We start from the raw sequence: 18,541 nt of genomic DNA on the forward strand, positions 1-18,541 counted from the left end.
TAATTCATCAACTTCAGTTGGTATCTAGCATTCAATAGTTCCTCCATATAGCAGTCCCCAGCCTTCGTCCCGCCATTGTGTTGCCCCGATATGATATCATGATTCTCTGCTCGCTCGATATGCCCATCAAATCGCAACCTTTCGCGTCAAAAGTCAACTCAAAACTTCCCATAGTTATGCTCCACCATTCATCACAGGATCAACGCATCCGCCGTCGCCCACGCAGCAGCCTCCCTCTCCTCTTCCGTCCTCGCCACCCCAACATCCACATCCCCCCCTCCAACAGCCAACCCCTCCCCCTTGAACAACGACAAATCCAAGCTCCCCAGCCCCTCGAGCACCTTCCGCGCCTTATCCACCTGCGTCCGTATCGCCGCCGTCTCCGTCCTTGTGCGGTCCAGATGGTCCTGCATCATCTCAATCGCCGACTCGCGCGCCTGATGCGGCCGGTACTCGTTGAGGATGTGGTGCATGTTGATGAAGACTGTGCGCAGATCATTGATCTTGGCCTCTGCGTCGGCGGGGCTGCGCGCCATGACGCCCGTCAGCTCGAGAAAGTTGAGCAGCAGCGACTTGGCGAGGCGCTTGAGCTCAAAGGCGCGGTCGTAGTGCTTGGCGTCTTTGTCGGCGGCCGAGTTTGTGGCGGGCAGGTTGTCGATGCCTTGCTCCTCGAGCGTGGGCAGCTTGTCGTCGAGCTGGGAACCACAGTTAGACGATATACCTATACTGTAGAGGGCTGTATTCTATACGCACCATGTACTGGTCGCCAAACACGCGCCATCGTCCATCTGCCGGCTCCGGGGGCGGCTGCAGCGCAATCAGGTCCTCAGGCAGATTCGCGATCCGCACGACTTCTGTATCCGCGCCCTCTGTGTCCGTATCCTCGTCTGCCGCATGAGCTCGTCGCAGCTCCTCAATCCTGGCGATCCTATCCGGCGTAAAGGCTTTCCAAAAGTCTGGCGGGTTTGGAAACGTCGAAGCCAGCGAGTGAGGCTCCTGCTGCTCGGCCATTGCTGCGCTCTTGAGCTGATGAGAATATCTATTTCGCTATTGTCGATGGACCCGTGAAACCCCCTCCCCGCGCTTTGAGTGAAAGCTGGTAGAATCGAAATGTCACCTCATTGGGGTCGGGGGAGGATACACAAGGCAGAGGTAAAAGCAGAATGAGAGGAAGATGAATAGATTGAAGATGATTGGAATGGGCATCTGATAGCACTAATCGCAGTGTTAGTGGCATGGCAGCTCACTGCCGGAAAATTGTCGGCGCCGACCATTCGCGACTGTGACGTCCTCCCGAGGCTCCAAGTCCAACTACAAAAAAAGTCACTAGCTGGGGTCTCTTATAGCTTGAAACCTCCATATCAAGGGTCCCGTCGACCTCCCATTGAGCCATTGAATACCGATGCTTCTTCTTTTGCTGACTCTCTTTTCTCTTTCATATCCATATTCACCTTTCTAACATCCAACATTGGCTAATTAATCAATCAACATTGCATCATCTCCCCAATCCTTCCTCATCATCAATCCCAGCTCCAACATCAACTCCAAGAGCTCCAAGCTCTCCTACTATACTCCTGAACTCACATATCCCATTCGAACATCGCCATGGCCGACGTCCGCGCCCTTCTCCGCCAGCAACGAGCCGCCCGCCGCATCACCCACCCCCTCGCCACCTACTCCGACGCCGGCAAGCTCCTCTGCACCCTCTGCCGCGACCAGATCCGCGCCGAGGCCCATTGGGACGCCCACCTCCTGAGCGACAAGCACAAGAAGCTGCTTGCTGCTGCACCCAATGGCGAAGAAGATGACCAGGACGAGGCTGAGGGCGAGGCTGAAGCTGGCGAAGACGATGCTAGAGCAGCAGACGACGCAATGTCCACCACCTCGCAGAAACGAAAGATCGATGATCTGGGAACAGACGACGAGGACCTAGACATGGACCACGACCAAGACGAGCGCAGGAAACGAAACAAACCCGAAGCCTCTGATCTGTCTCGCAAAAAATCCACCATGCCATCTCAAGGCGTCGAAGTCCAGATCCCCTCCAGATCCTCAACGCCAATCCACCATCGCGAGCACTCATCCTCCTCTTCCGTCCACTCTCAGCCCGCAACAGCAGCCATAGCAACAACCACAACGATGACAACATCCCTTCCCTCCCGCCAAGCCAGCAACCTCGCCACTCCAGCATCCTCCTCCTCCATGATGAGCGTCCAATACACCAACCCTCAACCCTCTACCACAACCACAATCACAACCACCACCGCTCCAACAACAACAACAACAACAACAACAACAGCACAAGCACAAGTCGACGAAGACGAATGGGCCGCCTTCGAAGCCGACATCGCTGCCACAACCGCCGCAGTACCCTCTTACGACGACGCCACCATCTCCCGTCCCGCAATGACAGCCGAAGAATCCGCCCTCGCAAAAGAAGCCTTGGCCGCCGAAACAGAAGCCCAAAACCCCGAGTCCCGCAAGTCCAAAGCCGACGCAGACATCGAAGACGAGCGCGAGGAAGCTACCCGCGCGCTGGAAGACGAATTCGAAGAGATGCAAGAGCTCGAGGCGCGAGTCCAGCGACTAAAAGAGAAGCGCGAGGCCTTGCTACGTACCCGGAGAGAGAGTCTCGTAGAACCTGTTGTAGACATTCCCAAGCCTCAGGAGGCGACTGTAAAACCTACACCTGGTGCAGAAGACGACGAAACAAAGGAGAATGTCAAGGCTGCTGAGGATGTGGATGACACAGAGGCCGAAGACGATGAGGATGATGAAGACGACTGGGATGGTTTCCGCTTCCGAACAGGGCGGTAAGACAGGCGAATGAAATACAGACTTTACGATGGCGCTGGCGCAGTATAAATGCATAAAGCCAAGGTTCTTTTCTCTCTCTTCATCAACCTTTTTCGTACTCTTCGTGTCATACTAAAGAAATACCAATGCATGAGGTCGGCGCATCGGCACTTGAATAATTGCCTGCATCTCATTCTCATAGCTGAAAGCTGTCAAATCAGCCACTGCTCTATATATGTATATATAGATACCCATAACTATAACTCCTGTAGCAATTACACCATACCCTGCTAAAACGAAGCAAAACACCAGCTTGAATTCAAAGCATATCAATATCAATATCGCAAATCATGATTTTAAAAAAGAAAAAGACGCCGCATTGTCCCACGTTCATCTCAATGTTAAGCATCGCCCGGCCTGCCATCATCACTCTACTCAAGTCTCCATTGGACCCCTAGAGCCTCTCTGATGAGCTGACAACTCGCCATGACTCATTCTCTCCCAGAAACGACGAAGTCTCCAAACACGCCCCGTACCACGAATCTCATCGTACCTCCGCGCGTCTTCCTCTCGCTCCTTGACCTCACCCTTCCACTTGCCAGAAATCCATCGGCTCAAGCCGTCCTTGAGGCGTTCCTTCTCAATAGCCTTACACTTAGCTACCAAACCCGGAGCAACATGCACCGGAAACATTCCCGGCACACATTCCTGGGGCAGCACAGATCGTTGGACAAGATCTCTAGCGGAAGGCCGTGAGGCGAGACGTCGCGAGAGGCGGATCGAGACAAGAGACCGTGCCAGCCGCCGTGATATGACGCTGTTGTTGGTCAAGAAGATGGAGCGGGACATGAGCTCAGTGAGCGATGGACGACACGGGGAGCTGAGAAGCGGAGGAAGCAGAAGACGGGCATCGCGGAGGCGGTAGTAGTGAAGCAAAGGGTCAAGAGAGATTGTACGAAGGCGATGGCATGTCTACAACAGGCTAATTAGCAATGGCACATATTCAAAAGTTCCATTCCAAAAGAGACTTTGGCGAGGACAAGTGACAACACCAGATTCAAATCAATTTCTTCAGCAGTCAGCACGGCACGGTCTTCGGCACCACACTTACACGGGACGCACGTAACAAGTCATCAACATCGAGAAAGCCCGCAATATGTGCCAGCACTTCGCTTGGCAAAGTCTCCAGACATGGCGGTGACCAGGCGCTACCACGACTAAACGCAGCGACGGCGGATGAGGGCTTCTGGCCGTCGCGAAGCCCGGATAGTGATGAGAACACGTCTCTAGATCCACCGGCAGATGCGGCGGAATGCCAGCTATCCTGAGTTGTCGGGGTCACAGCATGAGAGCTGGCACCATCCATGCAGCTGCCGCCAGGGGTCGCCAGCCTCAAGGGGAGCTGGAGCTGGGCCTGGGCCTGGTCCTTGTCTTTGGCCGCGGGTTGGGCCTTCTGGGGCGTTGAGCTGGCCATGGCCGTGACCGTTCCGAGCGATGGATGACGGTATCGAACCGGGATCAATGCTGGCGAGGAGCGATTCACACGCCTCTGCAGTGCTTCTGTTCTCGCCGGTAAGCGTCCGAGCACGGAGCGTTTGACGTGGGCCAGGTAGTAGCGAGATATTCGGGGTAAAAGTGAAGTAGTCTGTATGCAGTCTGCATGTATGTAGGATAGACAAGCGAAGATCGGGTAGACGAGCTGGCAGTGGCGAACTGGCCAAGCATCAATGCACCCGAATGATGAAATAATCCTTCGTTGTTGGCGTGTTTGTCGCTCTAATCACCCAGCCTGGAAGCTATCACGTAAAAGCTCTGGTATTGGTCTTTTGTTTTCTCGCTCTGCGGAAAACGGCAAACGGGTGGTTGCCGATCACGCCCCTATCAGATTAGGCTTGAGCAACTTTTGTGCTGGCAGTAATTTGAACAAACAAGAAAGGGAGAGAGGAAGCATCACGCGATTCGCTGTTTCACTACAATCTTGATGCCCTTGATGCCTCTCTCCTCGTTTTCTCTCTTCTTTTCCTTGAAAATCACAAGTTAGCCGAGCATCGATGTCTCAGTTAATGGAGGAACGCTAGGGAGCCAGGAAGGCATCTAGTACTACAAGCATGATGGCAATCTATCTGGATCACCATCATGAGACAAAGGCCACCAAGGTAACGTCTGGCTCGTCTCAGGGCTGTGAAAGTGGCTCTGTAAAGCTGTAAAGGGAAGGAAGTGCAGACTTTGAAGCACAATGTATGGACCATGTATGGAGTACGAATACCGCCGTGTAAGCATCAAGCCAAGCCCGCCTGTCTGTCCGTACAGAGTGCCGAGTCTCCGCAGTAGTCTGTACCTACATAATACAGGCTTTGATGTCACCCCGACGACACTCTGCAGGGATTTCAGAGCGCGCTTGTGGCTTCAACGGCGGATGGGGGGCGGCCACAAGATCCGCGGTTAGAGGCGTCACGCCTCCGTGCAGTAAGAGCGTGGACGTGCTGCGGTGTGTATACTCACTCTGGAAAGACCAAGTACTTTTGGTACAGAGTCTAGGAATATGGCTACCGCTGTTCGACTGCCGAAGCTACCAATAATAACAACAATGCCGCAGTGGTTGGTGCCGCAGATTTTAACGTTGCTGTGAATACTGATTCTGACGCTTTTGCAGCCGCTGCTGATGCCTGCTGATGCCTCTGCCTCTGTTTCTGCTCCCTGATGAGGCCAGCTGCAGCGGCCACCGTCGGTCCTGCTGGTGGGCAGCAAAAGCAAGCGTGACAACCCGTCAGAGTCGCTACCAAACAGACAATCCCGTGTGCTCGATGCAAGCCGTCATGTAGGCGTTGATGCGGCGTCGCCCTCGACCGCAGACACGCCGCAGCACTGGCTGCGTGATGCGTCCGTCGGCTGTCGTCTGTGGCTCCAGCTCGCTGGCGCTACCTGCTGAGCCTTGCCAGCTTACTCGGCCTCCTATTCGTCCGCGATCGCTTTGCGCTGCAGCAGGCTGTATCCTGTGCTGTGCTGCGCTGATTGCTGTTCTCGCGTCTGCTTGTGCTTGTGCTTGTGCTTGTGCTTGCGTCTGCGTCTGCGTCTGCGCCTAGCTGCGCATCTGCGTGATGACGACAGCGACAGCAGACAGCCCAGGGCCGGCCGCGGGTCCGGTATTGAGGCCCAAAAGACCAGGGTGGGAGAAGGTGAGAGAAAAGGACGAGACGGGAATAGGACGAATGATGGAGATGAGTTGGAGTTGGAGAAAAGAAGAGAGTGTGAAAAGAGGAGTGACTTGGAGCTGTTTCGCACTTGCTCGGGTCCGCAAGCCGATCTGCACGCAGCACAAGGCAGGAACACTCGCGGCGATGCAACCACAGGTAGTTGCCTGATGGAGGCAGTTGTGTGTGGCAGCTTCCTTCAGTTTTTCCCCGGTCTCAGTGCAGCTGTTAGTGCTTGTTAGTGGCCTGTTAGTGCGTGCTAATGCAGAGATGGGAACTTACAGGGCCTACCAGCGTCTTGAGACGAGGTATCTATCAAAAGGCTATTGGGATGCAGTGTGTCATTACGGTCTGCGTAGATATGATACCTCATACCGTACAACACGGTGCTGTCATTTTCTCCCAAAGATCACCGCCGGCTGAGAGCTGCAACAGGACTGACAGTGCAGTGCAGTGCGGTGCAGTGCAGTTTGGCGGGGTACACGCACCTCTCCCTGGCTGCGATCAGTGGGGTTGGGCACACCGTTTAGGCCCCGTTGGCGCTCCATCTTTGGCGGCGCTTTAGCGGCTGCCGCGCCGAGAGCCCCCGGGATTTTAGGGCCTCTGCTCCAGCGCAAGTACCGAGTACGTGCTCCGCATGCCAAAACAGCCGATGCCTCGGCGCCGTCAGGCCATTTGAGCTCAGCCTTCTCCCCCTACTCATGCATGGAGGCTCAAACCATTGACTGCTACGCATGTTGTCTTGTTAGCAAACCTTTCATCTTTGCTTTCACTCTGATTCTTATCAAGTTGATGGCTGTGCATCTCCACATCGACACGGAGGGAATTCATCAGAATCCCGCCGCAGCCCAAATAGGCAATTTCCCACTTGCATGTAGGCGGTACCAGCACATGTACTGTAAGTGTAAGGTAAGGTACAGCCACCCCAAACGCCCCGCCACTTACACGGCCTCCCATCCGGCCAAGAGCGACAAGATCTTGTTTCGAATTTCATTTAAGCCGCACAAAAAGTCCTGCCTCAATGGATTCGATCTGAATATGGCTGTTGATTCATAATAAAGACGCTCAGACGGTCTTTTCTCCGGACCCGATCAGTCATGGATATAACAATCAACGACAAGACGTGCATCTTCACCTCGAGTGGGATCTGGAAAAGAAATCAATCCATCTCTGATATCGAACCACACGACAGGTACACGTAGAACATGCCGTTGGAATCCGCTTGGTATCTCTAATCCCGTCGCCAGGGGCCTTTTTGCAAATGAACAACGAGGCTGTGATCACATTGCAGCGTACATACAACATCCCTGCAAGCGCCGCTTTCGCCGCAATAACAAGGATGTGCTCTGAAGCCGGAAATGATGCCTTGTAACAATTTGCCAGTGTGATAAACTTTTAGCAAGCAACTCAAGCTGATGATTCGATCATCCCATTCTATCGTAACATCTCTCCTTTGTCTTGCGTCTGTCAAGGCCATAAACACTACTCTCAGTCAGCAAGAAGCGAAAAAACTGCAGGGTATTACCACGACTCCAACATTGATCGATCCTTGACCTCACCTTGCAGTACTTCCGCCATCCCACCCCCTTGTCTACCATGACGTGGCCAGACGTAACGACAAGAAAAGACTTCTTCCGCAAAGAAATAGCAAAACACTAGAAATCTTCCAATACGACCTCTTCAGCGGCCCATCCACACCAAAGCCAACCGGCCTGTTCATGCAGCCATTCTCCATCCCCCCCCCCCCCCTGGTCTTCACGCCCGGCCAAAAACAGCCTAGCTTGGGTGGAAACAAAGCGCGAGCCGCTCCCATTTCTAGTGTCCATCACACACCACCAGCGAATCACGTACATGGCACTTATGCGCCCTGCAATGCCATGCTACGCACACGTGCTGCCGCCCATATACCTATATGCACCGTCTATTGCCTTGTGGCCTCATCGGCGGCTGTTCTTGTCGCGACGACTGACCTTGTTCGTAAAGAGGCTGTCAGTAGAAACATCTCTAGTTTCAGCCTCAAGCTCAGCTGTTAGCTGCCTCCGGCTAGCGCATGGAAGCGCCTTGTTCTCCTCTCCTGATCTTTCACCATTGATAGCACGTTGGTTCGGCCCCCGTGTGTAATCCGCTTGTAAGTAGAGACAAAAAATCCTAGTCGGACTAGACGCCCCTCTCCATCACTTGCTCAACCCTAGTCGTTCCCATTGGGCTTCAATTCTCCGGGCCACCCCAATTCGTCCTCTTCAGGCCTCCAGGCTTCCCTTTTGAGCTGCCTTCGTCTCGGTAACCCCCGTTGTCTCCAGGCCAGGCTGATCTCCAGCCTGGCGCTCACTGCAGGGCTACGACAGAAAGGACGGGACCAACAGACCAGGCAGAGGGCATGACCATGTAAGTCTGCTGCTTCGCTGGCAAGGCTAGCTGAGAGTGGTAGGCCGCTCCGTCTTCCGTCTTCATCACGGACTGCCAACTCACATTCCCAGTCCACGCAAGGATCATCGTGGGAGTAAGTTGTAGGTCGAGCCCGAACCTCGTATCTGGCAACACCAGCCCAAACTTTCCGCCAACGAGGCTCCTTTTGCCCGTGTTTTGTGTGCATCGACTTTTCCGTCCAACAGGAAGCCAAGCCGTGGGGTCATCTTAAACCCCGGACAGTTCCTCGGCCGCCTCATCCGCTCGCATTAACAATGCTGAGCTGGCCGATCACGATTTTAGCCGCTATCAGACCGGGCCTGCAGCCGCGGCCTCTTGTCCGTGGAGTCTTACATCTTGCTTCTGACACCACCCGTAGACACATTCACTGTGGGAAGAAAAAAAAAACATCGCCGGGGACTTGATCCACAAGTCGAGCCCACTCCCATAACCGCCAGGTCATATCACACAGGGTATATCCCTTCCGAGGGACGTGGCATGGAGTGTGTATTGACCCAAACGCCGGCACGGCGGAGCCTCAGATCCGCTGGGCTTAAATCGTCTGACCAGCCTTTTAGCGCGAACGCCATGTGTTAGTTGTTGCACACCCAGTGTCCACGCTGTGCCTGAGTGATCAAGCTAGAATCGAACTGTTTGCCGTGTTACTTTGCCAGTTGCTGATCAGGCTGGCTCAGACAGAGCATGATCTAGAATCCCCTTTGGCGTTGATGCTCGTACCAATTCACATGAGCCTCTCTTCGTAGACGGACGTTCCTCTTCATCTGTCCATCTGTCCATCTGTCCATCTGTCCATCTGTCCATCTGTCCATCTGGCTTATATCGCATCTCACAAAACTCGCTGAGATACGAGGTTCGCCAATCGACAGAATGCGCCCGCTCTCAGCTAGCCCAATGCAGGCACCACCACGAGGAATTGGTACTAGGAATAGTTGGAAGGGTACAATCGCTGGTTCACCGCAGGGCTGGACGTTCGTCTCAGCCAGGCCTAGATTACACGTCGCTAGCCCACTTGTCTAGGCCACTCCGAAAGCGCAATGCGAGTGAGTCTAATCCCACGAGATTGGGAGCGGCTAGACTACCATCTGGGTGCTTTGGCTCTTAGTGTGTGTGTGTGTGTGTGCGTGTGTGTAGTGGTGGTGGTAGTGGTGGTGGTTCCTCAGTCCTAAACGCTTGCCCCTCTAAAAAAACTGCCGTTGTCAGACTCAAAAGTGAGATCCGCTCGTCCCATTGGACAGTTGTTCTCGATCTGCTAAAAGCCGTTGTTTGCCTTGCTGCCCCTAGTCAGCCAGTCGCGTCTCCTGCGCAGCATTTGTGAGAGATGTGATTCGTAGCATCCCTAGCCATTTGGTTCGTCTAAATGTACATCATTTTTGACGAGTCGCAGGCCTGGGATTCTTTCTCAAGGGACCCACAAAGGAGCACGCCAGTGGATATGTTGTCATGTAAGTAGAGCACATCAGCTCATCGTAAAGAGGCTCACGTCTACTTCACGAGATCAACCTCTGCTTGGCCTCCAACACGGCCTACCTGAAGATTTTTCCGTCCCCTTTCCTTCGCTTGGCCGCTCTCATGGCCGGCGGTTACAGTTGGCGTCTAACGCGACTCATTTTTAAAGCAATTTTTCGGCGTTCTCGGCGCAGGCTACGGGTCCAAGCCAGCCCACCTTAGTACCATTTCAAGAACTCGGTCTCCAAGACTTGGCCTGCCATGAGGCCTCGCTCGACTTTACTCTTGTCCAAGCTGCCAAACAGGCGTTTGGTAGATGGATATTGCCTCAATTCTTCCCCAATATGCCCATTGTCTTATTTCACTCGCAAACCAGCTCTTCCCGATAATTCTTCGCAGCACCTTTGAGGCGGAACGGGCCGGCATGATCCAGATCACGGCCCGCGGCGAGGGGGGGCACCAACATTTTTCGGCCGTCCAGGGGGTTCCACTTGCTGGCCTGGTGCCCTGGTAACGCCCTCCCTGCGCTCCGTGTGTGTGTGTGTGTGTGCGCATGTGCGTAGGTGCGTGTGTACAAGCATCTGTGCGTGTGTACGCGTGCCTTGTACTGTGTGTGTAGGACTACGGAGCAGTCGATTAGCTCACCACCCTTGTTGTGAGGCTGCGTCTTAGACCCATAATGTACCTCAACACCAAACCTTTGGCCGCCAAAGCGGCCGGCAGAGCACGAGCTCTTGCGGCATGCAAGGTTGGCTGTCACTCGAGGATACTTGGGGCGCGTGTCGCGCGCAGAACCGGCCCCTTTGTTATCTCGCCGCTCTTGATCAATGCTTTCCGGTGCTAGTTGAACCGTATGAATGTATCTTCAACGTCGCCGAGCCCAACAGTACCCAATGCAACAGGGACGTGGTGTCCTCTGCTCCTCCTCCTCCTCCTTTTCCTCTCTTCAACCGTCCACGTCAAGCTTCCATCGCCGCGGCCTCGAGCTTGAATAGGGCTATGGAGATGCAAGCTGTTCCTAATGCAGAAGGCCAGCTCATCGTTGTTGCGGGTTCTCCGGTCTCGTCTCCACGTTGTCATGGCTCACCGTCACTCAGATACATGCATTTCCTCCATTGTTTTGCAGTGTCCTCTAGACCGGTGACGAAGACTCGAGCCGCTAATGTCGCTGGCGCTTTTGGCTACTCGCGTGTGTATGTACCTGAAAGACCCATCCCGAGACCTAGCCCTTTTCTTTCCTCTGAGTTGTTTGCGCTAGACCTTCTTTTCCACAGGTACGGAGCACCTGATGCAGCTTTGTGGATGATCGGCGATTCAGTCCAAGCATCTCACTCTGTCCCTTCATTCTGCACATGTCGGGCGTGTAGCCAGCTTTCATTCTTCTCATGGAGACGCTGGCCCTGTGTCGTTCAACGCCACATACGCATGTAAAAGTGCCATGATCCTGGTTGAAACAGCCATGGTCGCACCGAGAGAACGTGTCGAGGGCGTGGCAAAATTCGTTGGCAGTACATTGCATTTGTCTGCAAAGCATGCTCCGTACACCGTATCATACTAAGCGACATCAAGGCTCGACTTCGTCTATGGGTCGGTGTCGATGTCAATATAGCTTAGCGGGTGGCCTATTGATCGGCATGATGTCTTGTCTGGGACGCAGTGTTACGCTGCTCGATCCAGTTGGCAACAGGTCCTTCGTCAACTCATCCAGCAAATGATGTAGTGCTTCCCAAACAGCCTGGCCTCGCTCGGGTACTTTTCGTATGTTCCGACGTTGTGCTGCCCACCAATGGTGCCTTCAGAGGCTGTGTTACCCTCCACCACTCTTCGCTAGCCTCCCAACAACGCCACATTAAGGATTCCCGGAAATCGAGCCGTTGACTGGGGTTCGGGTGCATTTGCGGTTCTCTTTGTGAGCCTTTGAGAGTCGGCTGTGTACATCATTAACATGGGCAAGTCAGCTTTAGAGCATTACCAAGTTGGTCGCCACCCCCTCCCAAGTCAAGTAGGCATCAACCCTGAATTGAGTGCTGATGCAGTTTACCATGCAGTTTGCAAATGACCAGCCAGCACAGGCTGCTTGTGTCCAGACGTCTGTTGCCACGTTGGCCAGATTGACACAGTTTCTCCTGGCCGCCCCCGCTATCAAGCCTTTTCTGCTGTCAGCCGTACGTCAAGCGCGGGAGTGCGAATCTCCATCTAGATAGCCTCTGGAGGGTCGAATTCGCCATGGCAGGACCAATCATCCACCCTCCTCGGGCATCCGGGTTATTCATGTGAGTCGTGAGCCATGCATAGACATCATGCAGGCTCATATAACAGAAGCATCATCGTGTACAGCTCCCATAGGACGTGGTTGAAAGAAGAAGAAAACTAATGGCAGCTCGTGTTTAGTAGTTCCAGGTGTATCCCTTAAAATAGCTCACTGGATATCCTTGATATGCTCCATACTTGCAGTGGAGCTACACTGTGAAGCAGTCATATGCCAGAATAGACGGCCGTGGTTCGAAAAACCCTGGCTACCGAGGCCCTTGTGCGGCCATATACAAGCCAGAGAGAGATTGCAGCACTGGGATGGAGGTGGAGGTCCCCAAAGAGCCGCATTCACAAATGCTGTGTGACCACTCGAGCATGCTGTTTTGTTGTCATTGACCGCACGCGCAACTTATTGCTCTGAGAACTTCATATGACGGCGCATCCGATGCGGACAACATGACCGTATATAGGAGCCATCGACATCAAGGAAAGGGTGTGCCAATATAGAAGCTGTGCTAGAAGTACTGGTGGGCGAGTGAGTTTCGTGCGGCGTCGATTAAATAGTATACCTCTACAGCATATTTCAGCGTGTAGTGAACATTAAAGCTCCATTGTTTTTACAAGAGCTGCATCTGGTTCTTCCGTTCCCACGCTCTCCCTGTCTTTGACAGGTAGATATCTGATCTATCCGGATTCAGAGATAGTATAGGCGCTGGATAGCATCCGTAGTGGGAGAAACCATTGCTACTATAGCTGCTTTCGTACTTGGACCTGGATATAGCTGGAAATATCCACACCAGCTATCCGTCAGAGCCTGGCTTGAAAACCCGGTACTAGAGCCATCCAAGATACTGCTGGCTGCTAGCATGGCCACCACAGCCACTGTGGGACGAACCACAGCCCTGGCTTTCACCGAAATCGACAACTTAGAACCACATACTAAGCGGTCAGGATCCATCCCCCTGTTCCATGACACTTGTCCACCCTCGGGACGAACCATCAGAGCAGACCCACAGTGGCCGCAGATCGAGTCGCCCACTGCCTATGGTGAAAAGACAGTGAGGCCCAAATTCAGGGCCGCCTGGCGGGAAGTTTCACTCTATCCCTAGCAGATGTCTGTGCTCCCTTTGCGTGTATCAACGGTCATCCTGTGGTGATATTGTTAACAAAAAGAGGCATCGAGAGACTGGATAGTAGATATGCAGTAAAATGTATCGAGCGTTGCCTCCATCAAGGAGACCCGTGTCTAGCAACGAAAGACTGATAGGGAACACCAAACTCACAGACATGAGCGTGGCAAACATGACTTGAACGCACCCCTCTTTGGTTCTCCAAGATGCATCGTGTCTTGCCCCCAAGTGGATTTTCCTTCTTTGGTTATTGTCTGGATAGGTTCCCGACTGATGTCAAAGGTCTTTGGGTGCTGCACGGAACAGTTTACAAAAAGAATGTGCTTGGAAGGCTTGCGTAGGTAGCAGATGGAATAACGCGGGGACTCTCTTATGGTCTTCTCTACGGCAACCTATGATGGTCGACCAACGTGGCAGCCGTTCTGCAGGCTCACGAGCACACCACCGGCAGGAGGAACCCCCTCCCAAAGGGGCTAAGTGGAGGAAGGCGAAAGAGTTATGGGGAAGTCGCAAATAACATTATCGGCCTAAGGTCGGTTCTGCAGGGAATTGGGTCATTCGAAGGGCCTGTTCGATCAGTAGCTGAAGCCAGCAATCGAAGGTTGTACGAGTAGCGCCGTGCTGGCGGGCAGTATTAGTGGTTGTCCGAGTCGGTAGCAGCAGTAATACTAAGTACTCGGTCGTTAGTACCAGGTAGTGGTAGCAAGTGGTGTTCTGCATCGAGGTAACCTCCACATCGAAAACCCCCCACACGCACACACACACACAATTTCTTTTCCACCCCCCTCATCCTTGGAAGCCAGGAACGTGCTACAGGATACGCCATCACACAGCAGCAGGGGTATGCTACTGGGTGAAAATAAGGGGGTGTGTGGGAATAGGGCAACTGGCATGTTGGTATAGGGCAAAAAGTACGGATACCCAATCCACGTATCAAAGCATCTTTTTTTTATCCCGCAGGAAGCAGGACGATAATGACGAAGTCTGTTGGCCCGTGTAGAGGAAGGTGCTTGTTGGTCGCTGAGAGTCCCACCGAGGATTGGGTTGTAATTGTAAAGCGCTGGATGGTAAAGGGATAGGACGAGGGCCGAATGGACGGGAGTGTTCTGACTTCAGGCAAGTATAAGTTAGCTTGTCTATCCATCCCCAATTGCTGTATCAGAAACCGCCAGACTTACCAGCCCAAGCCTTGGATAAGAAGACAGCAGTGACCACGATCACGACCTCGACGTTGAACTCTTCCTCGCCAACCGAATCTACAAGCGAGACCGGACAGGGCTAGACGGAATTGCCTTGCATCGAATGATTCCGACGCTAGTCTAGAAATTGCTTGCTCCCGGTCGTTTCGTTTCCTGTAGGTGCTACCAGCTTCATCAGTCCTTCACATCAAGATTGCCATTCTTCTTCTTGCCAGAGAGGATAAGGAGGCAGAATGTATTCATTGGGCTTGGAGAAATCTGGGCCTTGAAGCCTCCTCGCCGTTTGGCAATGTTCAGCTGCTAATGTTATTGATTCACAATGTAGCACTCAACCTTCTCCTCCTCCTCTCCCTTGTCCGTCTCCCCCACACGACCGAAGCCGCCCGCCGACGAATTGGCCATGTGTTACTTCGAACAGACTCGTTGGAGTTGCGGTTACTGGCGCTGGGGCCACTTCCGCCAGCAATGCAACAAAGAATATCGAATGGGCGAGACGTGTGGGCTGAAGCTGGTCTATGAGACCAAAGTCGAGCACGATGTCTGCAAGTTGTGCCACGACACAGAGAAGAAGCAGCGGCGGTACGACAAAATGTATCGCGACGTGCAGCGGTGGCAGATGGAGGGAAACCGCAACGCCACGATCGAGCGGACATGTGGTGAAATGGAAGAAGTTGTGGGCCAGATACAGCGGATGAGAGACGAACATGGCCACAGGCTACAATCGCTAGGTCAGGTACGAGAGAAACCCTCCCCTTTCCCAGACACAACACCACGAGACACAAAAAAGCTGGAGAACTGGATGGTCATAGTGACAAAAGCGGGATCACCATGGCTAACATTTTCTTCTGCTTCAGTGAAGATAGCAGGGGTAGAAAGTCAGCTTACAGAAGACACGGCCACAAAGTCAAAGGTTAGCCAATGGATATTAGAGGTTGGGCAAAAGGCAATCGGCGCAAATTAAAAAAAAAAAAACTCGTCTTGATTTCGAAGAAATCCTTTTCATTGGAGGCTGCCAAGCCGCGGAACGTCGTTCGCTGTTGTTTTGGATCATTATTTTCATCTTTGGCTTTCAGCATGGTCCTGGGCACATGAAAAATAAGCGTTTTTATGAGCGGCCAAAAAGGGCTTCATTTGGTCGGCTTCAGTGTATAATTGGTGTGATGGATCTCTGAAGGACTTTTGATTGGATTTTTCTCTCCTCTTTGGGCTCTGCTAGCGAATGGGCCGTCTCGCACTCCTTTTGTTTTAATTAGATACCAAATGTTCTGATGACACGCTCCGTACTTTTGTCCTTTGTCGACCTTCTGCAGCGCGGCTCCCCGGGGCTCAAGATTGGAACGGCACAAAATTCATTCGGTGGTGGGCTGGATCACTTTTGTGGGTGGGCCATTTGCTATTGCTGCGGCAAAATGACCGGGGGCCGCAAATTTCCTGTGACGAAAGCTCCTTGGCGGGGGTGAGCGTTGAGCATCCAATGTCAGTCGTCAATCTGGTGTGATGGAGGTGGCTAGTCTTAGCATAGCGTCTATAGGTGGACGTCATCTCCAGAGCCAACGATGATGATTGATGCTAGTATTCCGGTAATTCCCATTCTGTGGTTGTCGTGAGGTCAAGGGCCTGATTCGTACCAGCATGTGTAAAATCCTCGCGTGAGTCGACAGCGGCGTATTTCGTACTTGTAGGCGAAGGAGTCGCTCGCTTATCGCGTTTGTACCTGGGCTAGAGAACCATGTCGCACGCTTACCAGGGAAATGCTGGCGAGAGTCGGCTCCGGTTGGGGTAGAGCACATGGATACGTGGTACCAGAAATGCCAACAGAGATCGTATTCATAGCTGTAAGGGTGGAGTCGTCCAAAATCCGCGGCAGCAGTCATACAAAGATTCAGCCTGATCAAACTCCTCTGAACGGTGCAGCAAAATACTGGCCATGGAAGCCCAATGGTGGAAAACCGTAGCTCTATCGCTCTCTCATACGTGTGTCTCGTACATGCAGCGAACACACAAGCCGGAATGGGGGCCAGCTGCTGACGACTAGCTTCGAATTGCTGTCAGGGGGGGAGCCACTGCCGTCCGTATATGTAGTAACGAACCGTAACGGATGGAAACCGTCTTTATAGTCGTTGATCCTCCGTTATAATGCTCTCCGTTGCCACCCCTCCTTGTGCTGTCGCTTATGATGATGATGATGCTCTTTGTCTCATTGCTTCTCTTACAGCCACTCCTCCGCCACTCTTGTTCGGTTTGCTGGGATTTGCAGCAAGGAGTTGGCAGCCTCGCCTCGCCCTGGACGACTCCCGCATAAATCTACTGCACTTCTCACGCTGCTGTCACCGCGCGATTCCGAGGAATCGGTTCTCCCAGTACAGGCATGATCCCGATCACCTGGATGATGTGCGGTAAGCTGCTAACCCTGTCCACCCCTCAAAACGGAACCGTGGGAACTAAAACGGCGGTGCGAGCCGAGGCCGACGAAGAACTAGACTAGAGAGAATCCGACGACTAGCGAAGACGTCCAGCTTAGTTAGATATTGTGACACTAGGCGTCTCCACACCAGGGAGCCGTGCACGTGTCTATCGCTCAATGGGCACCTTGCGGTGAAGTATATCGTGGGTCAGTATCGTTTTCTACTCGGTACAATAATCGGTGTTGCTTCTTGTTGGCAAGCAAGACCGTATTCTTCAGGCATTTCAATTCACATCCTTTTGGGCGCGGCTTTGCGGGCGCATACCCGGCGGTCCCCTATCACGAAAGCTCGATTGGTGCGATGCTGACAGCCACCATATCGAACTGCGAACCAACACTTTGCTGAATGGAGTATAAAATTTTTTTGTTCTCTCTGTGAAGACCTGCTGTTGGTACAAGCGCTTTCCCACCCTAGTCATGCGCCCCTTTTTTTTGTTCAAAGAAAAGGAAAAAAATTGACAAAGAAAAATAAAGAGTGTGTGGTTCCGAGAAATTGGTAACTCCCTGTTGAAGAAGCATCCCACTTAGGACGCCATTCGCTCAAAGAAGGGCTCCTAAACCCCCAGTCGATCCCAGGGTATCGAGAAAAAACTGATGTCGAAAGGAAGAAGAAAAAATTGGAGAAACCCCGAAAAAGGAAAATTGCTTGTGAATGCTGGATCTATCATTATTCCATCCGCTGTGCCGCTTTTGACCGTGGGTTATTACGGCGCTCCGCAAAAGAAAAAGGAAAAAAGGAAACAGGTCGCTATTCCTTCATAGCTTCGGCCGCATCTGCAAATGTGCCGACAAGCGCCGCATCGTCTTCGTCCAGTGTCTTTAGGCTGGCTGGGCGGTCCCCATGCAGCTCGTTTGCATCCTCGTCGGCAAGCCAGTCGACTTTGATGCCGGGCGGCGGGCTGTCTTCATGCGTACTCAGTTTGGACACGAGATGGTGATAGCGCGCTACACGAGCACCTTGGCCGGTGTAGACAAATGTCGACGATGACATCCGACCGGAATCCTGTGGAGCAATCTCAAAGATGTCGACCATGTTGCTGCGACCACCCAGTCAGTCTCGGTTCTCAAGCGAAAGCGGCAGTTGCGTAATTATCAAAGGAAAAGGACTCACTTGGATGTCTTTGCGACAACTCTCTGCAAAGCCTCGTTCTCTCGCTGGACCTCTGCAGTGTCGCCTTCGCCGTTCAGCGCAGCATCGCCGAAGCTGCCATACTGCACGCCATTACCGTCATCGTACAGTAGCCGGTTCTCCTCGCTCTGCAGCAACACGTAGTTAGTATCGGAAGAATCGCATGACAGAGAAGATATCAGCAGCAGAGCGCACCTCATCGTAGACGTCCCTCTGTCGCCGTCCCAGGCATGATTGGCAGAGCCCCATGGTCTCTGTCTCGGAATTGCGCGACTGCGTGCGGCAGCTCGGCGCGAGTAATTGACGCGTTTATCGGATACTGTAAAGATAGTGGTGTATTGATACCATCTTCTGGGGCAGACGGCAGCGCAGTCCAGACCAAAATGCGTGGTTTTGTCGCTCAAAAACCCCTGCTGCGATGCCTGCCGTTCGATTTGAGGAAGGTTGAAGCCTGCCTTTGTCGCGAGCTCCTTCGGGTAAATCTCGGGCCGCCAGCCCAAACGCAT

General features: G+C 53.1%; 3 protein-coding genes across 3 annotated transcripts; 1 reads left to right on the top strand and 2 right to left on the bottom strand.

Annotated features, from left to right (window-relative positions):
- Window positions 1–1,605: 1,605 nt before the first annotated feature.
- On the top strand, window positions 1,606–2,817 carry TGAM01_v203510 (hypothetical protein; the record flags this gene model as incomplete). Its single annotated transcript, XM_018801165.1, has 1 exon — window positions 1,606–2,817. The coding sequence occupies one exon, from the start codon at window positions 1,606–1,608 to the stop codon at window positions 2,815–2,817; it is 1,212 nt and encodes a 403-aa protein (XP_018665436.1).
- Window positions 2,818–3,231: 414 nt separating this feature from the next.
- On the bottom strand, window positions 3,232–4,270 carry TGAM01_v203509 (F-box domain-containing protein; the record flags this gene model as incomplete). The annotated part of the gene is made up of 2 exons (XM_018801164.2): window positions 3,232–3,768; window positions 3,908–4,270. 2 exons carry the CDS (start codon window positions 4,268–4,270, stop codon window positions 3,232–3,234), a joined length of 900 nt encoding a protein of 299 aa, XP_018665435.2.
- A 13,384-nt stretch (window positions 4,271–17,654) lies between these two features.
- On the bottom strand, window positions 17,655–18,541 carry TGAM01_v203511 (hypothetical protein; the record flags this gene model as incomplete). Its single annotated transcript, XM_024549219.1, has 2 exons — window positions 17,655–17,943; window positions 18,018–18,541. 2 exons carry the CDS (start codon window positions 18,539–18,541, stop codon window positions 17,655–17,657), a joined length of 813 nt encoding a protein of 270 aa, XP_024406057.1.

The sequence above is a fragment of the Trichoderma gamsii genome (assembly GCF_001481775.2).
Source record: "Trichoderma gamsii strain T6085 chromosome Unknown Scaffold_9.2, whole genome shotgun sequence".
In the NCBI taxonomy this organism is placed as follows: Eukaryota; Fungi; Ascomycota; class Sordariomycetes; order Hypocreales; family Hypocreaceae; genus Trichoderma; species Trichoderma gamsii.